The 16,441-nt window shown below is 55.3% G+C and overlaps 1 protein-coding gene across 1 annotated transcript; it reads right to left on the bottom strand.

Moving 5' to 3' along the window:
• Positions 1 to 4,276: 4,276 nt before the first annotated feature.
• On the bottom strand, positions 4,277 to 15,295 carry LOC107544536 (arachidonate 12-lipoxygenase, 12R-type). The gene is made up of 15 exons (XM_016222440.2): positions 15,149 to 15,295; positions 13,668 to 13,872; positions 10,811 to 10,892; positions 10,623 to 10,709; positions 10,390 to 10,512; positions 9,951 to 10,054; positions 9,449 to 9,621; positions 9,066 to 9,209; positions 7,999 to 8,202; positions 7,686 to 7,772; positions 7,198 to 7,367; positions 6,849 to 6,970; positions 5,008 to 5,108; positions 4,646 to 4,816; positions 4,277 to 4,476 (listed from the first exon to the last, which is right to left on the bottom strand). The coding sequence occupies exons 1-15, from the start codon at positions 15,293 to 15,295 to the stop codon at positions 4,297 to 4,299; spliced, it is 2,100 nt and encodes a 699-aa protein (XP_016077926.1). The 3' UTR covers positions 4,277 to 4,296.
• Positions 15,296 to 16,441: the final 1,146 nt, after the last annotated feature.

Raw genomic sequence — 16,441 nt, 5'->3', positions numbered from 1 at the left:
CTAAAGCCCCTTGTCACCTCCACCAAGGACATTCCACCTCCCCATCCTCCCTGAGCCTGTGTCTTCGGCCCTGGACTCAGAGGAGGGCATGCTGTCCAAGTATTTATCATTCTGCTCCCAGGGAACATTGATCCTGCCATTTGAAAAGCTCATCCGCACATATTTCTAGTCCTCTATCCTCACACGACCATCCTGCACACAGGAAAACAGGCTCCTAGCAGTGAAAGGACTTGCTAAGACTGCACGTCCAGCACATCTTGGGCTCAGGAAACAAACCCAGGAGTTCAGACTCTGGCCTCAGGTGCTTCTCACGGGTGCTCTGGGGGTGTTTGTGTTACAGGCAGTCCTGCTTCAGGCCACCTTGATTCTTTTTTGCAATAACGCAATTTTAACTCCAAGTCAACATCTCTGTAATCACATTATAAAAGAGTTTTGCCCTGGCTGTTATTCTCAATGGTTAGAGCGCCGGCCCTCCCGCTGAAGGGTCACAGTTTCGATTTCTGGTCAAGGGCACGTACCTGGGTCGCAGGTTCCATCTCCTGCCCTGGTTGGGACACATGCCAGAGGCAACGAACTGATGTCTCACCTCTCTCTCCCCTCTCCCTTGCTCCCTTCCACTCTCTAAAAATCAATGGAAAAATAAATATCCTCAGGTGAGGATTAACAACAAAAAAAGAGTTTTGACTTGGTGGGATATGAACACGAACACGTTTTTTATTTCTCCAATCAGTGCCTTCAAAACTTTCATCCAATTGACAACTCCAGTCTTCTCTCTGTTCTAAATTCTGCTCCAACCACACCTGCCAGGAGCCAGGGGGTGCATGTCTGCTCCTTCTCTCCTCTCCCAAATCTGGCCCCATGATCTGAAGAGGGACATGGGGACATAATTTGATCTTGGGAACCCTGCCCCCTTAATCTTTAGATGAGAAACACAGAGGAAGCTTTAACTGGTCACCTGTTGGAGAAGTTCCCCTGGTCTCACTGGGCTGCTTGCTGATGTTGGCTGGGGGTGGCAGGGTGGGCGGTCCCTGTCCACATGGGCATGTGCAGAGGTGAGTTCAGTGTAACGCGAATAAAGTTGAAACCACGGCCCCTCACTTGCATAAGCCCCTTCTAAGGCCCCCTAGCCAATTTTATTTTCTTTTTCTTAAAGATGGCCTTCAAAATTGGAAAAGCTTCAGATCCTCAGGAAGTTTGGATCTAACCTGGGTGTGGTCCCCTGGGGACTGGGGTTCCACTTACCTTCTTTGTTTCTAGACCCCTTTGAAAGCAACTGCTATATCTTTCTTGACCCTACTAGTGGTAGCACCCCATGCCCCTTTCCGGGGGTCCCAAGCCCCTGTGTGTCCCATGACTGCCTGGGGAGCCCGAACAGCCCCCAGGTTCAGTTTGTCCTCTGACCTCCACCCTCCTTCAAGAGAAGCTGAAAGAACTGTCCTTGTCCCCATCCTCTCAGGACACAGGGGATTGGGCTGGGAATTGCCATTGCCTTCTTCTCAGGCTCCTGCTGTGACTTTTTCTTTCTTTCTTTCTTTCTTTCTTTCTTTCTTTCTTTCTTTCTTTCTTTCTTTCTTTCTTTCTTTCTTTCTTTCTTTCTTTTTTAAAATATATTTTTATTGATTTCAGAAAGAGGAAGGGAGAGAAAGAGAGAGAGAGTCATTGATCTGCTGCCTCCTGCACATCCCCTACTGGAGACGGAGCGGGATGGAGCCCACAGCCCAGGCCTGTACCGTGACTGGGAATCAAACCGCAATCTCCTGGATCCTAGGTCAACGCTCAAGCCATGCCGGCCGGGCTTTTTTTCTTTTTAATCCTCACCTGGATATTTTTTCCATTGCTTTTCAGAGAAAGTAGAAGAGGCGAGGGGAGAGTGAGAGAGAGAGACAGCGAGAGAGAGAGAGAGAGAGAGAGAGAGAGAGGGAGAGGGAGAGAGAGAGAGAGAAACATTGATGTCAGAGAAACACATCAATGGTTACCTATCACATGCACCCGGACCCAGGAATCGAACCTGTAACCCAGGTATGTGCCCTTGACGGGAATTGAACCCAAGGACCTTCAGTCTGCAGGCCAACGCTCTAACCACTGAGCAAAACTGTCTAGGGCTCAAAACCCTTCTTAGTAGTGGACCCACACACCCTTCCTGAGCCCTACTATGGCTGGGGTTGGAAGTATGGTGAGCAAGGCAGATCCATCCCTGCCCTTTGGGAACCAGTGGGAGAGATGGACCCAATCTGCCAGTCCCAGGTGGGGGCTGGGGGTGGCAGTGGGTGTTTAATTCTTCCCTGTGGCTTGATTAAGCTCAAAAGGTTGAAATGTAAATGACTGTCAAGTCAGCAAGCAGTAAAAAGTTAGGGGAGAAAGGTGGGCAGGGACTGTGGCTGGTAGACAATGGCAGCTCAGCTATGACTACAGCCAGATCTTTAGATGTTTCAAAAGAAACAAGACATTTTCTAATATTTAAATGTTGACCATTGATTCAATTTGGCAGCCAATTGAAACGCATCTGCAAACCAACTCTGGTTCTCAAGCCCTCTGTTGGCACCCCCTGGTGGAGATGAGGCCTCCAGGTTTGCAGCTCAGCTCTGTGGTTTATAAAATGTGTGGTTGGCCATTTTCCTTCTTTGGCCTCAATTTCCTCCTTTTTGGGCAGCTGGTCTCAGCAACTCTTCTCACTCACATCCCATGTGCTGCATAGCCTCCCAATTGTTAGTCACCATGTATTCCTGGATCCCTAGGCATCTACTACCCAGATGACACTGCAGTGAGCAGGGACTTGGAGCTGCAGGCCTGGGTCCTTGTCCTCTCAGGACACAGGGGATTGGGCCAGGAACTACCTTTGCCTTCTTCTCAGGCTCCTGCTGTGACTCCTGCTGTGGGTCAGGGAGATCTTCCAGGAGGGTCTTCTAAGCTGCATGAGCTCAGGTGAGGTGTTTGTCCCAGTCTTCCACCCTCTCCAGGGGTGGGGGAGGTCCAGCCCGTGAAGTCATTTGGTCTAGCTTTTTTCAGAGCTAATTTTTAAGTTGATAATTTTGTATAGCCTGCGAATGTTGTTATTAATATCCAAATGGTGTTTGGCAGAAAAAAGGTTCCCCACCCCTGCTCTCGACCCCACTTCCCCAGGGCAACAGCCTCTTGGGTTTCAGCTCCATTCCCTCCATCCCACCTCTGTCTAGGGGTCCAGCTGCACTCGCCCTGTTGAGTATTTCACCATGACCATCTTCACCTGCTCAGCCCAACATGCTGCCATCAACAGCGGTGGGGTGAGCCAGTAGCACACCTGGGGGACAAGCAGGGTCATAGGAGGAATGGACCTAGCAGGAGCTCTGGTGGCCCTGTGCTTACTGAGTGTAGGGGTTCAGTATGAATTCAGTGCCACCATGGGGTTCCCCCAACCCATCAGACAGATCTGGTGGCCTCATTCCCTGAGGTCAACCCCACTTGCCATGCCCTCATGCCCTTCTGGGGTATCACCGATGAAACCAAAGGACACTGTAAGCAAGGCCCACGGTGGGGAGGGGAGGTGTCTCAGGTTCTAGGAGAGTGGGTGGGGTGAGGAAGGGGTCTGGGAACAATGGGTTACTTGGAAGGGCACTTAGGCTGGGCCCTTTGGTGGGCATGGCCTGCAGTGGTATAGGTTTCTGAGGTGTGATTTAGGGTGGCCTGGGTTCCTAGTAGGTGGAGCTTAGAGGGGTCTGGGGTTCCTGTGGTGGGCTTAGGGCAGTCTTTTGCCTAGGTGTCTGAGAGGTTTATGTTTCAAGTTGGACAGGTAGAGTGGTGGAGGTTCCTAGGTGTGGGGGGCTCGGGTGGTGGTCTGCGCCTTCGAGTGGATTTTCTGGTGGTTTGGGGTCCCTGGTGGCCTGGGTGCCTAAGTTGGGGGACTTAAGATGGACCGGAATCGCCCTGGGTTGAACGATGAGGCCGCGGTATCATGGGGCGGAGGTCCCCGCAGTCTCTTCTGCAGTCCCCGGAGGCACCGGCACCGGGGCACCTGCCCAGAGGAAGGCTTCCCCGAGGAGGCCTGACGCATCGCCGCCTGCAGGAGTCGCCTGGCCCTTCCCCCGCGGGACCTCAGGGGGCAGAACCCAGGCCTGGCACTGCCCTGCGCCCACCGGGGCCCCCGCGGTGGTGGAAACAGCGTCGCAGTGTGAGCGTGGCACCCGCCCTGCCCTGCCCTGCCCTCCCCTCCCGCCAGTAAACACAGACCCAGGGCTTGAGTTTGAAGTGTTTGTAGTTTTTTTGTTTGTTTTTTAAATAGCCGGGTGCAGGGCGGGGAGAGGCGAGGCTAACGGAGCTACCCTAGATGGAAATGCTGTTCTCGATCAGCACGGGGTCCAGGTAGTAGTAGGGGATGGGGAGGCACTTGTTGCGCTGGCGGATGTTGTGCGAGATCTGCGCCAGGCGCTGGCGGAAGGTCTCCATGCTCCCGCGCGGGACGTCCTCCACGAAGTGAATGTCAGGGAAGTGGCCCAGGGGCCGCTGCGGACACAGAGCCGAGCCGCTGGCCCCCACCCTTCGCCTTCGGGAGCCTCTCTGTCCCCGCCCTTCTCCCTTGCCGCTCCCCTCCGGTCTTGCCCCCCCAGCGTCCAGCCCCCTGCCTGTGCTCAGAGCCCTCCACCCCCACCTGCACCCCGAGGCCCCAGGGCACCTTGTCGTCCGGCTCCCGGCTGAGTGTCCAAAGCACCAGCAAGATGATGCACGTGGTCTTCACATCCGGCAGCGTGTCCAGGAAGGTCTCCAGAGTGGTCAGCCCCTTGGCCTGCATCGGCGGGTTCCGCATGGACGAGGGGAAGTTGGGCATCCAGGAGGTGAACTCCAGCTGGAGGTGGAGCGGAGGGGGGGTTCTGGCTCAGAGAGCACCCAGGGACTCTCGAGTTTACATTGAGGTTGAGATTGAAACTGGGGCTCAGACTGAGGTCACGGCCGACTAAGGCTGGGTTTGAGCTTGGGGTTGGGATGGAGGTTAGGTCTGCGCCTGAGGCTGGGGCGGGGGCTGGTGAGCACAGGTACCTGCCCTGTGTTGACAGCTGCATGCTTGGCAGAGCAGGTGTAGATGACAATGGTCACATATCGGATCAGTTCAGGCACCGTTCGCAAGCACGTGGGGAAGCCTGAGCGGAGAGAAAGGCGGGGCAGAGTCAGTCCCGCCCTGGTCCTGACCGGCCGGTAGAGGGCGCGAGCAAGCCCGGCTCAGCCTCCTGCTAATGCTTTCGGCGGCCACCTCCCGCCCCCATCCCGCCCGCAGGGCCCTCCTGTGGCCACAGCCCCACCCCCCAGCCCAGGCCACAGGGCTGGGCGAGCGACACTCGCTGGCCTTGTCCTCCAGGCCTGCTCCGGGCACCTGCCTGACAGGAGGCCCTCGGATCTCTCCTCCAGCTGCCTAGGGGAGCTCTCCGGCCCCAGGCCTCAGGCAGGAAGGGCTTTGGAAGAACCCTGGCTCTCCTGCTGACTACAATCCTCCATCCGCTCCCCGCTCACTCCAGACAGATTTCTCAGTAGCCTGGCTCTTGGTCTTGTACTAACCAAGCTCTTGCTTTTTTTTCTCTGTTGTCCCACCTAAGCAGCCAGCCTTGCTTCCCGTGGTGACCCCAGGTTCCAAAAACCTCACATTCAAACCAGACCTATCATTTTCCTCTCTAAACCCCTCTGCCCTCCGTGCTCCCAGATCAGTGACACATACCATTACCCAGTTTTGAAAGCTCTAAACCTGAGTCATCCTTGGCCCCTCCTCCCCCACCCCCACCTATTCCCCCACCGCCAAACCTAAACTGGTGACCAAGTCCTGTCATTTCTATTTCACAACACTCTCTGGAATTTTCTGTGTCTCTATAGCCCTCACCTTAGCCAGGTCCCTGCCACCTCCCTCCTGAACACCAAAACTGTTTCCTAACTACCAGTGCAGCCTGATATTCTAACATGCAAATCTGATCTCCTTGCAAACCCCTCCATGGCTCCCTGTGGTGCTCAGAGTAATTCCGAACTCCTTAACCTCGCTGTGCAACCTGGCCCCTACTCAAGACTCCAGCCTTAGCCCCACCAGGAGCCTGCCCAACTCCCACCCTCAGCTCCAGTTGCAGGGACCTGTCAGCAGCTTCCAGAACTCTCTACCCTCACCTCTGTCATCTCATAGCTAACCTCTCCATCTGGCAGATCTTAGCTAGCTAAGATCTCAGCTAGATCTTAGCTTGCTACTACCCACCCGCCACTCTCTACCCACCACCTCTCCCCAATCTGGGTTAGGTGCCTCCCCTGGGCCCCTATCCCCACCAACAAACTGCACCAGTCCTGCTAAAATGTAACTGCCCATTTACTTGAACAGACCACCATCACCACCACCCCGCCAGACTGTGAATTCCTTGAGGGCAGTACCTTCACCCGGCCCATTCCCTTTTGCCTTCTCAGTAACCAGCACAGTGTTAGTCACATCATAGATGCTTGTTGAGTGGGTGCCCACGTGGCACGACTTCAAATGCTCTCCCCCTTCTGGAGCCTGCCAGCACCCCACCAGCTCCCCACCAGCTCCCCACCTTGTAATACATTCTGCCCTTTCCTGTCTGCGCTCATGCCCCATTTCTCAGTCCACAAAGGTTGTTTCTTGGTGGAGGCCTGGGACCCCTCCAGGTCTCTTCAGAGACACTCATAGCCCCTGAACTCAGACAGGGCCAGCCATGCTTTCTTCCTCAATCCCTCTAAGATGCTGCTGCTCCAAGGGACAGGGAAGGACCCTGTTAAAATTCTAGGGCAGTGATTTGGCCTCCTTCAGCCTCCAATGAGACATGTCCAGCCCAGCTGAGAGGGCCCGCCCCAAAACCCTGGACCCCTGTCAGATGCTCGGGTGCCCAGGCCCATACCTGAGCTCTCACGCCCTAGTAGGCACTCCTTGAATATCTCCTGCACCCAAGACTGCAATTCCGGGTCACCCTCCACAGCTGCGTCACACGGGTAATAGTAGGTGATGATCTCTGTCACATACCTGACCGGGAAACAGGGCCTCAGTTTGGACCCTCCTCCTGCCCTCCCCAACTGTGCTGTCCCCACCTTTCCCAGGATGCCCTGGCCTCAGAGCTGCCCTAGGCATGTGGTGGGCAAGTCCTGTGAGGCAGAGATGGCAAGGGTTGCTTGTCAAGGTCAGAGATGGCACTAGACCCAAGCTCAGGTGCTTTAAGGCTCCCCTGCCACCCACTGCTGTCCCAATCTTACCTCTCCAGTGCATCCCACACTGCCAAGCAGTCATCACGGTAATAATATCCCGGCAGGTCCTGAACCCCACGCTCCACAAAGTCATTGGGGAGGTAGAAGCTCTCGTAGGTCATCTCTGACAGACACCGTGCCATCAACTCAGCAAAGCCCTTCAGGCCCAGGGACGTGCCCTGTCAGGAAGGAGGCAGATGCTGGAGCCAGCGGGTTCCTTGCAAGCCTGCCCCATGAAGCTCACACCTGCCTCACACACAGGTTATGATACTCATCTACCCCCTCCCACCCAACCTGCCTCCCCCTGGGAATCCTCACACTCCAGCTAGCACACCCAGCTCCTGCCTCCATGCCCTTGTAGACACAGCACCCACTTTAGCCAGTCCCCTCTCCAGGCTCCTTCATGAGCTAAAGACAAGTGGGAAATCCTGCTTTTAGTCTAACTGCAAAGGCCAAAAGGAAAGTAAATATCTTGCTGGTGTTGCGGGCAATCTTACCCTGGCAGTGAGCCCCCCCTCATTGAGGAGGATAGCCCGTCCAATGCTGTTGATCTGAATGGTGTATCGGGTGTGGGGGACCAGGAGCTGTGAGAGAAGCAAGGACAATGAAAGGGAACTGAAATTATCCCCCGGAGGACCTCGGCGCCCCCAGTTCTGCAGCATCAGACCCCCTCCATTTGGGCAGTCCCCACCCCAGCTGCCTCTCCTAGTCTAACTGGGAGCCCTCTGACTGCTGAGCAAGCGAGGTGGCTTTCTGAGGCCAGATGAGGGCAGCGATGCTTCACAGAGGCTCCTTCCTTCAAGTCCATACCTTGTAGAGGGGGTGGCACATGGGCAGCTGCCTCAGCACAGCAAGGCAGAAGGCCTCAGCAATGAGGTGGGTCCCCAGCAGGTGGGAGATGGCCTCGTGGCAGAAGAATTCAGCGTTGCGCACCCAAGTCTTGGCCAACAGCCAGTCCCACTCAGAGTCACTGGGCAGGAAGATGGGGCAATTGGGCCCAGGGGTCTGGCTGAGCTAGGAGTGGGGAAGGAGGGAGAGTTAGGTGAGGGCAGAGACCTATACACACAAGGACCCCCAGGAGGGAGACCAAGGGGAGTCTGAGGAGGTAAAAACTCCATCCACTACATTCCAGTCCCTCTGTTCCCCTGAACACATTAAGTTCTTTCCTCCCTCCTAACATTTGCTCTTGCTGTTCCCACTGTCTGTAGTACCTTCCCCTGTCCCTTTCTCTACCTGGCTGTTCCCACTGATTCTTCAAGAACCAGCTCACAAGCTGCCTCCTCTGAGAAGCATTCCTTATCTCCACCCCACGACGGCCACATTCAGCTGCAGAGGTTGTGCAGTGCCCAAGGATACCCAGCCTCTGGGGGAGGAGATGGCTGAAATCTAGCCTAAAGTGTTCCACTAATGAGCCAGGAGCATCAGGATTTGACTGTGCCTCCCCCCCCCCCCCCCAGAGGGGTGACTTTTTCTAATTTGGACTTGACTCTAGTGGGGATCTCTGGGAAGGAAATACCTCTGTTCCATTTTCTGCCAGACCAAACTCTGAAGGCAGCTGCCAAGTCTGATTAGCTCAGTATTTCCATGCTCACACACACAGCATGCACACTCTACATGCTTACACAAAGAGGTACACACACAAGCACAAACCCTCACAAACAGGTGGCACGCAGGGATGTAAGGTTCACAGGCACACACACACACACACACACACACACACACACACACACACACACACACACAGGCTGACCAGCTCACCACACATTCACATAGGGCATACAAGTACACACACAGGCCCACACACATATTTATGCACATATATCGGCTCCCACGCTGGCCACGCGCTCACACAGTGGTGGGGCCTGCACCCCAAGCACCTGGATGGCGATGGGCATCATGTTCCCTTCCTGGTTAAAGTGCAGCAGGCAGAGGGGGGCGCACTGGTGCTGCTTCTGGCCGTTGAGCTCAACGGTGGGGATGCCCTCCAAGATTCTGTAGTCTGCCAGGTAAATGTTCCCTTTCTGCAAGGGAGCCGCAGTGGGCAGGCAGGTAGCACCAACTCGGGGCACCCCTGACCCACACCTTGGGTACAGAGTGCCCTGGCTCCCCAGATGCAGGGGGTGGCCAAGAACCAAGAAGGGGGGTCCTGGGGTGGGGTGGGGGATGGAACTCTGCAGGCAGCGGAGGTGGGGAGAGAGGGGGTGCCCAGGGCAGGGGAAAGCCAGGAGGCTGTGAGGTTCTCCATCAGACCAGGCCTCACCTCCAGCTCCGCTTGCAGGCACGTTCCTTCGCCCAGGAACGGGGCCACCATGTCGTTTGTGACGGGGAACTTGTCTGGAATCTGCGTGCAGCGGCGGATCAGGCCTGGGTTGATGCCATTGAGGTACTGGTACCCAAAGAAGCTGTCCTCTGTCCAGTGCTCGGCCACGTATTCTGGGGGAATGGTGCAGGAACGTCACGAAGCTACCTAGTCCCCATCGGGGACAGAGAGGCATGGGGCCAAGGGCCCAGCCAAAGGAAGACCACGGGCACCGGAGAGGAAAACCAAGCAGCCTCCCCACCTCCCCCGCCCCAGGGCGAAGTTTCCCAAGGAGCCGCCAGAGGGCGCGCCAACCCAACTCCCAACTCCTGCCTTAGGTTCTCCTGCTCCTCCCACCCCACTGGCCCCACGTGGGGGTCCTGCCTCCTTGACAAGTCTGGAGTTCCTTCCGCCAGAGATCACTGGGCTCCCCATGTTCCATTAAGGATGCCCCAACCCATACCAGAGATGACAGTCTTGTAGGTAGGGAAAATTTTCTTAATGTCCTTCAGTCTCTTCCAAGACTGTTTGCAGTCCACCAGGCCTCGGAGTTTGAACTTCAGTGCCCTTAGCAGGTGGGATTCAAGGGGGAGACCATCAGAGAGGCTGCCGAGTGCCTGCTCAATTGGGGCAGAGCTGCCCCGCCCCACCTAGGTCTCTGAGTCTCAAAGTCTCTGTTCTTTCTGTCTCTGGGTCTCAGGGTCCCCATGCCCATAGCGCAAGGCCTTTATAGGCCTCGGTCTCTGAGTGTCACCTCTCATGTTCTCTGGCTTGTGTTAGCAGCTCCCCGTGCCTTCCTGGCCATTCTAACCTCTGGGGCTGTGGCAGAGGGGGGCACGGAGCAGGGGAGAGAAGCGGCCTTCTCATGAGCCCTCGCCCCACTAGCACTCGAGCTCACTCACTTGGGCCCCAGGCGGAAAAAGAAAGAGGCTGTCTTGATGAAGGAGAAGCGCAGATTTGAGTTCAGGAACCTGGTGGCCTTAATGTTGATGAGAATCGGGAATCCAGGGATATAGCCATTCCACCTGCAGGAAAGAATGCAGGTCTGGGGGGGCCACCTGGAGTCCAGGGCTTGAGGAAGGGACAGAGCCCAGAGGTCCCCCATCGGAGGGCCCGGGGCAGCCCAGGTTCTTACTCAGGCCGGTTGGGGTTTCTCCGGACAGGAGGGTGGTAACTGGGGATGTGCACGTAGTTGGGCAGGCCGGGAACGAAGACCCTCCAGCTGCAAAGAGAAGCTGAGATAGTGAGCACCATCCCAGGCACAGAGGGCAAAGCCACCTTTGGCCCCCTGACCTCCCGCAGCCCCTGCCACCCTCCCCTCACCGGTAGAAGTCCTGCTTGGCTCTGATCTCCTCTCGGCGGTGCTCCAGGAGAATTGGGAGGGTGTCATCTGCTGTTGTCTTTGCTGTAGGGAGGCCAAGGGGAGCGGGGCTCAAAGTCAGGCCTTCATCATTTGCCTGCCCCCGCCCACTTCAGGGATCGGAATTCAGCTTCTGCCTCCCAGGCGTGCTCTGGGGGCCCTCCATGGTCAAGGATGGGAAAGGCTTACCTTGGGAGAGGGAGGATGTTTCTCCTCCCAAAAAACTGAGATAAAAGGATCAGAGACCACCCTATCTAGGTGGCTCAGTTGGTTAGAGCATTGTCCTGTACACCAAAAGGTTGCAGGTTTGATTTCTGGTCAGGGCACATACTTAGGTTGTGGGTTTGATCCCCAGCCCAGTTGGGGCACATAAGGGATGATTCTCTCTTTTTCTTCCCCCTTTAGGGTAAGGATTTTTTAAAAAAGGATCAGGGACCACCCTCCTCCCCTTTGCTCTACTCCCTCCAGCTGAACCCTTTCGCTGCAGGGATGTTTGTCTTTCAGACCCACAGAAATATTAGTAACAGTGACTTAGCACTTTCTAACCACTTTCTTTATATTAATAATTTAATCCACACAAGCACAACCTTATGAGGCAGGTGACTAATATTATAGGCTCACAGACTGCTCTCCACAATTCCAAATTCCAACAGGCTACACAAATCAGGTTGGTTTGTCTTTTCCACAAGTTAAGTACAAATTGGTTGGAAAAGCCTTCTCAAAACTTACCTGTGACTATAGACAGTCTTTATTTAACTCACTTGGTATAACTATTCATAGTTTTTGCCGCAGAAATATTAGTATATTTGATTAGGTGGTGCCCTGTTGAATATATCACATAACATATGGTGTGTGTGTATATATATATACAGAAGATATATGGAGATATAGAGATAAAAATATGTGTGTATCACATTTGTATATCTTTTCCAAATAAAATCTAAATTTTAAAATATCTCTGGCCCCCACAGTTTCAGCTAAGGGACAATATTGTCATGCTTATTTTACAAGGAAGAAATAATCAATATTACATAGAGAGAAAACAGTGAGCTAGGATTTGAACCAAGGCAGTCTCTTTCTGATCACTAACCCACTACCCACTAACAACCACCAACAGCTGTTAAGCTTTTTCAAAACTCCTTTTAGAGACTGTCTCATTGGATTCTCAAATCAACCCTATCAACTTGGTTCTGCTCTTAGCTCCATTTTACAGATGAGGACACTGAGGCTTAAAAGAATTGAGAAGTATACCCAGATAGCCAGCTAGTACATGGTGGAGCTGAGCTCCAAATCCATGCCTACTTTTCTCCAGCATCCTGGCTAGCAGTCCCAGGCTGGCAAGTGCTCATCACTGTAGCCTCATCATTTTCGGTCAAGGTTTCCTTTGTTAGCCTCTCCCTCCTCCATCTGCCTCAGCTCATGTTGTATTCTGGGTGAACAGCGCCACCTGGAGTTGTGCATCACAGAGCCCTAGCTCAGCTTCATCTCCAGAGTGGGAGCCTCACTCCTTCAAGTGCCCAGCAGATGATTCAAGTCTCCCTGCCCTGGTGTTGCTTGACAGCTGCCCCACCTAACCCCATTCCTACCTTGCCACCCAGTGTCACCCTGCCTGTTCCCAGCTTCCATGCCACTCAGACCTATGGTTGTGGGAAGATGCTTTGAACACCCAGTAAGACTCTCCCCTTGGCTTCCCTACCCTCCCCCAAACCTGCTCCCCTGTCACCCTGCCTCTCCTTTCCCAGCTCAGGCACCTTTCCCCTTCTCCTGGGAAAAGGCTCTCACCATAGTGAAATAAGAGATGAGAGTAGAGTGGTCAGCTGCAGGGAAGATGGGGGCCCAGCCTGGGCCCCCTCAGCTCTGTTCTCCCCTCCGACCCACCCTGAGGAAGGCCAGCGGAAGCTCGGTGGTGGAGCCGAGGAAACAAAAGACAGACCTGAAGTCCCTATGTAGCAGCCACACATTAGGAAGCTGGCCCAAGCCTTCTAGGCAAGGGTGCTGCCAGGGGTGGACATAAGGAGTGAGGCACTCAGATCCTGTCCCTCTTCCATGGGAGCAACCAAGCTACTGGGAAACAGCTGGGCCACCAAGGGAAACCCCAACAGTCTGTGTGAGCGGGATGGAGCCTTACTGGATGGATGAAGGGGACCTTAGGGAGTAGCAGTGAGTCCTGTTAGAGAAATAAGGTGTCTTGGGGTACTAGGGAGTCCTTTGGAGCAATAGAACATCCTATCAGTCTTAAAAAATGCTCATTAAGAAACCCAGGGCATCACAGCCAGGCACAAGGCCTCCTGCTATAGCACCGCGGAGAACTGTTGCACTCACAGCCTTGGTAATGAAACGAGACAGCGGCTGGAGTACCAGGGCTTCTGATTAGAATAGCAAAGCATCCGGTTGCAGTGACAGAACCCGGCTGGAGTGACAGGGAGTCTTTTTGGGGCAGCAGGACATGCTATTTGGCACAAATGGGGTATCCTACCAGAATCCTGAGGCCTGTATCCAAAGTAGCAAGGGGTCTTTTCAGAGTGGCTGGGCAGCCCGTGGGAGTGGAGGGAAGGACGGTAGGGGTAACCGAGCACGCTTGTCTTCAGCTGGAAGCTGCGAGCTGAGACCCTGAGGGTAGCCCCATGCCTTATTCATCTCTGCTCCTGGGGTGTCACCCGAGCTGGGTCTGGCAGGGCAGCGATGACTAAGAGGAATATGTGAGAGCGGCAGGAGTTCCCAGGAGTCCTTGTGGGGCTGGCACCTGGCTAGCTGGTGGGGAGTCCAGGGTGGCCACGCTGGAGGGGCCCAACGGCATGGGGTGGGGTGGTGAGAGCTTGCCTGTAGCCTCCCGCAGAGCCAGGGTCTCGTAGCCATCCATCCACTGGTAGGCGGGGAAGTGGTAGATGCGGCCGTTAGGTGCACAGATCTGCACATAGTTGCAGTACCAGGAGTTCTTGGGAAAGAAGGAGTATCGCTCCTTGTACAGCCGGATGATGATGAGCTCTCCCAGGTCCCGCTGGCACTGGACGGTGTACTCGTCCACCTGGCAGGGCGCGGGCCGGGCGGCTGAGCATGCGGGACTCAGCCCTGGCGCCCCAGCTCCCCACTGCTCTGGCTGCTCACCCAGGCCTCGCTCACGCTGCTCCCCTCCTGGACTGGGGTGGCCTGATCTTTGGCTCTCCCCCCACCGTCCAACCTGACTGTCCCCTGCTGGGCCCATCTACCCAGGGCTGGGCAGGACCCAGACTCTCTGTCTCTCTGCTCCCAGCTCCTGAGGCCCATCCTCTCGCTCACCTCCCCAGTCGTCTGAGGCTGCGGGAGCCATGCAGATCCCCAGGGTCTGTTGTCCCAGTGGGGTCCACGGCCCCAAGACCCTGCAGTCTTAGAGTGGGCAGAAGCTGTCCAGCCAGCCCCCTTTCCTCCCACTTATCAATGAAGATGTAGTGATTTTAAAATAGCCACATAGACAGAGTGACCTATTAAGGCCACGTAGCAGCAGGTCACTGAACTCGACTCAAAATCAGGTCTGAGGGCTGAGGGCCCAGCAAACAGTGCTTCCATCATGGAGAAGGCAGGCCCCCAACGGACAGGCTGGTCCGATGTCATTGGAAGTCAGTTATGATGCACTTTAACTTGGGAAGAGTGGGGGAGAATAGGGGGAAGGGGGGGAGAGAAGGGAAAGGAGGGAGGAAAGGACTGGGAAGGGGGTGAGGAAGGAGAGAGAAAGGGAGCAGGGGAGTGTGGAGAGAGGGGGGATGCGGGGCAAATGGTGAGAGAGGGGAAAGGGAGAGAGAAGAGGAGAGAAAGGGGAGGGAAGGAGATGAGGAATGACCAGAAGGGGTGGGAAGTGACCAGCCAGCGAGAAGAAGGATGGCCCCAAGACCAGGGAAGGCTGGGAGCCAGGTCTGTGGCAAGGGGCATCCAGAGTCACCCTGGGAGCCCCACTGCTTTCAGATGTCCCCCAGAGCTCCCCAGCCTCTCCTAGCCAAGCTCTGTCTCCCTCCTCTGCACCCCTCCTTCCCTCCTTATGCCCCCGATACTCCCCCACATACATACATACACGCATGTACCAAACACAGGCTCACATGTACCACACACGCTCACACGTATACATGCACACACACACATGCCACACATAAATACCTACACACCACACACACTCACATATATATACACAACCCCACACACAGTCACACATACATACACACACACCACACTCACACATACACCACACACACACACTCACACATACATACACACACATACCACATACACCATACACACATACACACACCACACTCACAGTCACAAATGCTCACCGCCCCAGTTGCAAAGTCTCTCCCGAAGTGGTTCAGCAGCTGCTTGTGGCTCTCCCCTTGGGTCCCCACGATGATCAGTGAGATGGAGTCCATTGTTCCCGACAACAGGTCATCCCCAGTGGCCACTTTGACTTTGTATGTGGCCATGGCTGCTCCTCAGGAAGCAAGAAGGGGAGCTCAGTGCCAAACACCGTGGAGCGCTGCACGGACCCACGCCAGGCAGGGGAAGCCAGACCCGGAGAGGAGTGGAAAGGCCAGCCTGCCCAGGGGGCGAGGTGAGGCAAGGAGGACTGGCCCCCAGCAGCCCGGGACCCGGAGAAACTGCTGCCCTCAGCGGGCGACGGGAGCCAGGCCGGCGGCGTGAGGCGCTGCTGCTGGCGGGTGAGCAGGTGTGCGCGCCGCAGGCCCTCTGGGCGCTGGCGGGAGGGACAGGAGGCAGGGCGCTGCGCCTGCCTCTGAGAGGGCGGGTGGAAGATGCCTGAGATGAAGAAGACTTCAGGGTGGGGGAGCCAGTCCAGCCTGAGCCAGGGCCCCAGGGAAGTTGGGGGAGGGGACTGGGCGGGGCCCCCAGATCTTTATCAGCCTAATAAGCTCCTTCCTCCTGCCCGCCTCCATGGGCTGCAAAGCTGGGCACCCTGCTAAGCAGAGCCATGGGCAGTCAGTTACCTGCATCAGCTCTGGGGGTCCCAGTGGGCAGGGGCTAGGGGAGAGGGTACAGCACAAACTCGCTGTGCAGCTGGCCTGCTGCCGGGCCATTCCCGTCTGGGAAATGGAACAGGTGGCGGCCTCAGCAGGAAGGCTGGCCCACCCTTCTACCCAGGGCCCAGAGCCCACAAAAGTGGGGTGTTGGATGATGCAGCTAGAGCCCAGGGGCCCTAGAGCGCAGGGAGGCTTCAGGAGAGATGACCAGGAATGGGAGAGGAGAGCATTTGTTGCTTCCTGCTGAGCCAGGATCAGCTGAGGAAGGATTGGGGTTGACTACAAAAATAAGACGATTGGAGTACATTTGGGGCCCAAGTACTAAGCTAAAGAATGGACATATAATTTGTAGTATAATCATTCTACCCGGAGATTAAAAATAAGAATGAACTATGACATGAATTAATCTCACAAAAGTTGTGTTGCATGAAAGAAGCCAGATGTAAAAGAGTACATGCTCTATCATCCCATTGATACAAAGCTCAAGAACAGGCAAAACCAAACAATTCTTATAAAAGCTAGACCCGTGAGTAGCTCTGGACTGGGGGAGCCATGTAGGGAGCTAGAAACATCCTCTGTTTTGATCTGGGTGGT

Source organism: Miniopterus natalensis, chromosome 17 (assembly GCF_054644295.1).
Source record: "Miniopterus natalensis isolate mMinNat1 chromosome 17, mMinNat1.hap1, whole genome shotgun sequence".
Taxonomy (NCBI): domain Eukaryota; kingdom Metazoa; phylum Chordata; class Mammalia; order Chiroptera; family Miniopteridae; genus Miniopterus; species Miniopterus natalensis.
Note: the sequence above shows the minus strand (reverse complement) of the source record. Positions and strands in the feature narration are given on the sequence as shown.